The following is a 6997-nucleotide window of genomic DNA, read 5'->3' on the forward strand; positions in this document are numbered from 1 at the left end:
GAAAATGAAGAATGGCCCTTGTTCCAAACTTTGAGGAACACATTCTTAGGGCCAAAACATATCAACAATGGAGTACACCCACCACATCTGGAAATTGTCATCTTTCATGGTCCTCTCTTTCCACAAAGAATCACTCATCCTTGGGCTCCAGGCAAATTTAGAGGGAATTAAAGGAAAAGCAAACTTGGTAACAGTATGGCTTATCTTGAAATCTGAGCCTTCGCGTTTAATGCTGAAATGGTGTCAGACTGAATCTCTATATACATACCAGAAGGGAAAAAAAGTTTTGATTCACTGAGCATTTGGGCAAGTGAACAGATATGGAAGTGTACTGAAAGGACGATAGGCAGAAGGAATGTTTTTAGAGACGTAGAACACAATTCCATGTGTGTTTATCAAGAAATAAGTCCTACTGAATTCAGTGGCAATTACTTCCAGATGCATACGGTTACCACTGACCAAGCCAAGGGGCGAGTGGGAAGCTGTTCTTCATTATGAATCAGACTACTTCCACACACCAGTTCGGCTCGTCATTTCATTTCATTGATTCCAGCGGGTGACATTTGCCTGCAAGGTCTGCACTCACTGAGAAATGCTCCTAGCAGCCCGTTTCACCAAACGCTAGCTAAAAGTCAAAGAAGTAAATAAATAAAATCAAATAATAATGAAAAAAAAATCAAATAAAAGCCAGTGCCGAACTGGGTCCCAACCCAAGAAAAATGATTCCCTCCCCCCGAAAATATTTATTTGTTGATTTGCTTGGCTTACTTATAGCCCACCACAACCCTAAAAGACTCTATTTTTCCTCCGGTGTTCATTAAGAATCAGCAATTAGGAGGGAAATGGTGTGACTTGAAAACTTCTTAGATTGTCTAAGGCCGAATGTACATTCCGGTGAGATATAAATATCAATTTGATTAGCTAGCAGGTCTTGTCAGATACAGTGTCTCATCCCCTCGGTCATTTGAGCGATGACGTGGTCTGAGGACTTCTGTAAAAGGCCGGGGGGTCTTAACTGAAGCCTATATAAGACGGGGACTTTGTTCCAGCAAAGGCTGTAAGCGAAGAGATCTCCTTGGATCACTGTCTTGCCCAGCTTTGCCAAGCAGCCCCAAGGTGAGTTGAGCCTAGCCCTCTATTATTACTATTATTATTATTATTATTATTATTATTATTATTATTATTGTGGTTCTTCCAGTCAAGAGCAAGCATTATGATCCTAAATAGCCCAACAGCATGGGAGCAATCCGTTTTCTCAAAGCCAGCAAGCCTACAGTTGTGGTTTTTTCCCCCTTTTTTTTTTAACCAGGCCAAAGATCCTGAGATAGCACAAACTGGGAATGTGATGTGGAATCAAAAAGCAGCTGCTTCCTGACCATCTCAGTGGGGCCAAAAAAGGGTTAATAATCTGGGTGGACCACAGGATTCTTCCCGAGAAAGCCACTCTCTTTGCTAGATTTCCCTGCCTTGGACCCCGATCCACTCTCTTCTTGTCGCTGCTGCTTCTGGCTGCTGCAAGGATCTGCCTTGAGAAGATTCCTGCATCTTGCAGGTCTTGTCTGAAAACGTGAACAGTGTGTAATTTAATCTCAACGTCTTCTCTTTTCCCCCCTCCCAGCTCTGAGATGGCATTCGCCGGGATCCTGAATGATGCGGACATTGCGGCTGGTTTACAAAGCTGCCAAGGTAACTTCTGTCTTTAAAGCCTTGATTCTCCCCTCTTAAAACGAGATGAAGAGTTAGAACATTCCCGTGAGTCAAAGCAAAGCAGAGTTGAAAGCAAAATCCGTGCTTCCAAAAAAGTTTCCAGAAGAAGAAAACCAGATTATCAAAATTCAGCCCAATAATGCATGATCAGTTGAGACATTCTATGGGTGAGAGAGATTTATATAACCTTCATAGCCAGAGATTGTTAACCCTCATAAATACACAGGCTCATTTAAGAAGACTAGATATGTATATTGATCGAAAACTGTTGCTGAACATTTAGGTCCAAACGTCAAATATCGAGAGGAGAAGTAATAGAATTGCCAGCTTTCGTCCTGCAAAAAACACATTCCCAAATGTCTTGGATGATTTTAGAAAAACAGCCATCCAGTATTTTTGTTGAAGGGTCTGAATTTTTTTATAGAGAAAATGGCAATTCTTAAGGCTGACATATTACACCGGGCACACCTCTTTTTAATGTTAAAAAGCATCTTAGTTCAAATTGCTAAAGACAGTACAGATTACGCAACTAACATCTGTAATTGTAAAACATTCTCAAATTATTTTCTGACCGTGGACAGAGGTCATCGCTCTTCTCCCTTCATCCTCTTGACCGTAATGTTTAGGACAGTTAGGTTTCAATATTTCCCAACCATCTGCTCTTCAGATGTGTTGGACTACAGAGGCCATCATCCCCAGCCAGCAGGGCTGATGGGGCAGGGAGAATTGCCAGCCAAAACATCTGGAAAGTATCAGATCAGGGAAGTCTGGAGCATTTCATCACCTTCTGAGAGCGACCGGCTGCAGCGGTACCGTTCACATTAATCCTGTTGCATCAGCGCCGTGCGAGAAAGAAACAGAAACCCCACTCAAGTGAAGCTGGAAAAAAAATTCTGACTATTCTAGGCTGTCCAAATGACAAATTAGCGCCAGCAGAAAATAGAAGCAATGGAGTGAAACTACCCAAGAAGTAGGTATAGCACAAACTTGCTTTAAAAATATGAATCAACCCAGAATCCTGAGGCATAAGATGATCGGATTTAGCGCAGTGAATGAAGGAGTTTTCTAGAGGTTTAGACACCCACCCACACACACACGCTGCTCAATATTGAAATGTGACCCCCAGGCATTCTCCTGTCTCTAAATATGGTCATGCAGTGCCCATGTATAATTCAGACAAGAGAGACGTTATGTTTTCCTGCACGGAAAATGGAACCGAACTACGTCTAGGTGGTCAGTCAGAATGGGTTTGTAGCAATAAAGTTGCTTAGCTGTTATAAGAATGGCATGTTGACTGTAAAGCTAAACATTTTTTATTGAAACATTTAACTCAGCAGGTTCTTAAGGAACTGTGCTCTTGACATACCACCTAAAGCTGTAGAGCTCAGAGGCTGGAAGTCTCTTGTGTTTCACACATTCTTCCCCGAAGTGAGCAATATCACAAAGTTGCTATCTGGGGATGATGCGATGGGTCATCCTTCACTTCTGAAGGGTGTGCTGCTCTAGGCTTTACACTTTCTTGAGTAGCTTCAGGAGACCAAAACATCTGGAGTAAACCCTCTTGGGATGAGTGGTATCCTGCAGCAGAGACGGGTGTCTGAAGATTCCCAGGTCCTCTCTGTCTAACCATCTTCTAAGGTAATACCGTTCAGATACATTGGATGTTAACTTCCATATTCCAGTTCAGCATGCTGGATGGAAATTATGGAAGTGGAAATTCAACATATCTGGAAAAGGCCAAGGGGAAGGAAGGAAGGAAGGAAGGAAGGAAGGAAGGAAGGAAGGAAGGAAGGAAGGTGAGGGTGAGGGTGAGGGTGAGGGTGAGGGAAGGGAAGGGAAGGGAAGGGAAGGGAAGGGAAGGGAAGGGAAGGGAAGGAAATACCGCCCCTGTTTGGGAGTGTGATGGAACAGGTTTATGTCCCAGCTTCCATTAGAAAAAGACAGAGCAAACACAGAGAAATTCCAAATTCCTGCAGGAAGCTGCAGGAAATATCGGGCACCTAATGTAATTTATTAAACCTGTCCATCTCAGTTTTGAAAAATGAGGAATCTTTGATCTGAAACAGGAAATCCCAACTGCTTGAAACTCACCTGCATCGCCAGAATTGATGCCAGAACATAGCTGGAGAGAATATGAGTCAGAACTGGTCATGCAACCAATGTCCAAGTGGATCAGTGCACATCTAGCTTTCAAGTCAGCTCCTTTTTACTGTGCTTTTTTTGGGTAGCTGATATTTAATCTGTCCCTAAACTTTCTTGGTGTCCAAGGATCAAGTCAGTTAAGGTCAATGCCTCAAATGTCTGTTTCACCCCAACTGACATAGTTGGGACAGCAAAAAGTGATGCTTGATTGACTAGGCAAAGGGAGCTAGAACAGCGCAGTTATAATCGCTTCACCTCTCTTCATCTCCTTATATTTTGTCTTCTGTCTCTCTCTTTTTTTCTTTTCTTTTCTTAAGCTGCTGATTCCTTTAGCTGCAAGACGTTCTTTGCCAAATCAGGTCTGCACTGCAAATCCAAGGATCAGCTAACAAAAGTGTTTGGAGTCATCGATCGGGACAAGAGTGGATACATTGAGCACGAGGAACTGCAGTGAGTAAAATTTAAGAAATATCGCTTGCTAATGGGTGGGATTCTAAGATGGCGTTTCCAAATGCAAAAGGCATCGCCGATCCTTGGAAGGAGTCCTTAATGTTCTGCCCTAGAGAGATGTTCTCTAGCTCCTGCTGGTGGAAGATGATGCATAAGTTCATGCTTCTGCAAAACGACACCCAAAGATTCTGCATTTGCTTCCGTTAGCATTAGCAGACCCGGAGTCGCTGGGAGTCAGGCGACATATAAATTTAATTAATTATTATGAATTATTATTATTACAGAACTGTTGTAGGACTTACCTGATATGCTATGGTGTGAATTCTTAAGCATATACATAACAGTTCTAATTAGTATCATCTTTCCACTTGTGGGTTTTTGAATCCAATCCATGAACCATCTATGCTGGGAATGCAATAGTAGATGAAAATAATTCCTGCAATGCAGAAAAAGATCTTGAGAAGAATTTTGTCTGCCTCTCTACTTTGTCACCTCCCAACATGCAAGGACACCACAATTTTAACGTGCCCTCTCGTTCAAATATCCAGTTATCCTTTCTGTATCACAATTGTTCTTAATTTGAGCTCTGATATAATAGTCATTTTTTTCATCAAAGCTATGTCCCATCAACCACCAAGGATTGGAACGGTCCAAATGCTTATTCAAGCAGGAGTGGGCAACGCTGTAATGTTCTAGTTGTTAACCCAGTAGGAAGGCTTCACACTTTTTGTGTCCCATCCCCAAGCAAGAATTTTTAGGTGATTATGCCTAGAGATGGTTCCGGGGGTCTCAAAAAACTTGGCCCTTTTTTGCATCTCAAGTGCTCTTCACAAGCTGCTGCTGAAAATAAGCTGAGGTTGCCTGCTTGTGGTCAATCAGATCTTTCAGGGAAGCTTGGCACACTGTTCAACGGTGGCTAGATCGGTTGTGATTTAGATTAGTTTTGGTCTCCACCCTCATCCTGTGGAATAGAGCAAACTTCTTCAAAATGACTTATTTTCTGCCCCATAGAACATTGCATTTTCTTAATTGAGACTTCATGTCTCAGGTTTGGTTTGGTTTGTTAACTTACCAAAAAGAAGAGGAGCACAGCTTAAGTTGATCAAATGTTTCCCTCTAGCCAGGGTTCCTCAACCTTGGCAACTTTAAGATGGGTGGACTTCAACTCCCAGAAGGCTGGCTGGCTGGGGAATTCTGGGAGTTGAAGTCTTAAAGTTGCCAAGGTTGAGGAACCCTGCCTCTAGCTTGTCATCCTGGCCCTCATGTAACCTTCTCTCCCCACTAGGAAGTTCCTGCAGAATTTTGATGACAAAGCCCGAGAGTTGACTGACAAGGAGACTTCAGAGTTTCTGAAAGCAGGTGACACCGATGGAGATGGTAAAATTGGTGTGGACGGTAAGGAAGCATTAAAGAGTCCCCTCTTTGATATCCAGCATGATGGGCAATATCGTCACTCAAACACTCAAGGGGGAGCATCAGCAGGGTTAGAATGATTTAGCAGAGTTGATTCAATTCTTTGGCTAATTGCTGAGAGTCTGAGTGACTACAGTGGCATATGAAACCAATTCATCCATCCATCAATCATCCAGAGGGAGCGCAAAGTCCCTCAACCCAACCTCCATCAAAGGTTGTTGTTATGAGGATATACTAGGATAAGAATTATGCCTGCCATCTTGATATGGGCACAATCAACCAATGAAACAAATTCCTAAGGCTATGTAATAAATTGATATATATTAGTAAACAGAACAAACTAATGACAAATGGAATGGAAGCTCTATTTTTTTTAGCATCTGCTATCCAAGATTATCTAGAAGCCCCTATTGGGTTGAAGAGACAAGGTTCAAACTAATATAAACATTTCTTTTCTTTTCCAGAGTTTGTAGTCCTGGTTACAAAGGGTTAACGTGATTCAAGAGGAAGACCAAGCAAATTGTATTGTACAACATCCTTTCTTATTGCAAGTCAACTATTTATTTATACATTTTATACAGCGAAATGGCATTGACAGTTGCCATCACCTTGTTTCTTATTGTTCGGGAACTGTGTTAACTCACAATGCACTGTTTGATCTTTATTATTGTCTAGTGTTGTAAAATTCATAATTAAAAGGGCTCTGTACATCAAAAGCGGGACAAAGCTGGAGCCCAAGGGGAAGAACTTGGATATTTCCTTTTGTGGGTAGGGTCAATTAAGCCTGCTCAGCGAGGGCGAGATTTCCAAGAGATATTTGCATGAAGAGTTAACAAGCATCTGCCTTCCTTCCCGTCAGGATATATGACATGATATCGGAAAAACAGTTACACAAGAAGGTTTAAACTGGTCTTTGCCTTACCTAACCAGCTTCACAAACCCCCTTACTAGTCATACCAGTGGAATTGTCCATTCAGCCATATAAAGCGACTTCATCATTGACAGATTCTGAGCCTATTTCTTTGCGGATAAACCTGCCCTTGTGACGTTCCTTTCCTTGCTTGGTTTAAACGTTGAATGAACACGCCATAACTCAAGACAGGCTAGCTTACAAATTCATTCAGGTTTTTAAAAGTATCATTGCTGGGTGGGTTCAAGGTCTGTGCCAGATCTGCAACGATGGTCCGTAATAAATCAGACAAAGATGAAAGCAAACAGAAGCTCGGATCATCTGCAGCGAAAGCAGGGCCTAAATTAGGGGTGGTGTAAACATGCCTTGGTGGGG

General features: G+C 42.2%; 1 protein-coding gene across 1 annotated transcript; it reads left to right on the forward strand.

Annotated features, from left to right (window-relative positions):
- The first annotated feature begins 1514 nt into the window (after positions 1-1514).
- Positions 1515-6712, forward strand: LOC103063953 (parvalbumin beta). Its single transcript, XM_025164738.1, has 4 exons — positions 1515-1686; positions 4167-4299; positions 5585-5694; positions 6177-6712. The coding sequence occupies exons 1-4, from the start codon at positions 1626-1628 to the stop codon at positions 6203-6205; spliced, it is 333 nt and encodes a 110-aa protein (XP_025020506.1). The 5' UTR covers positions 1515-1625; the 3' UTR covers positions 6206-6712.
- Positions 6713-6997: the final 285 nt, after the last annotated feature.

Source organism: Python bivittatus, unplaced genomic scaffold (genome assembly GCF_059951505.1).
Source record: "Python bivittatus isolate LINGU-HERP-01145 unplaced genomic scaffold, Pbiv_v1 ctg000560_np1212, whole genome shotgun sequence".
In the NCBI taxonomy this organism is placed as follows: Eukaryota; Metazoa; Chordata; class Lepidosauria; order Squamata; family Pythonidae; genus Python; species Python bivittatus.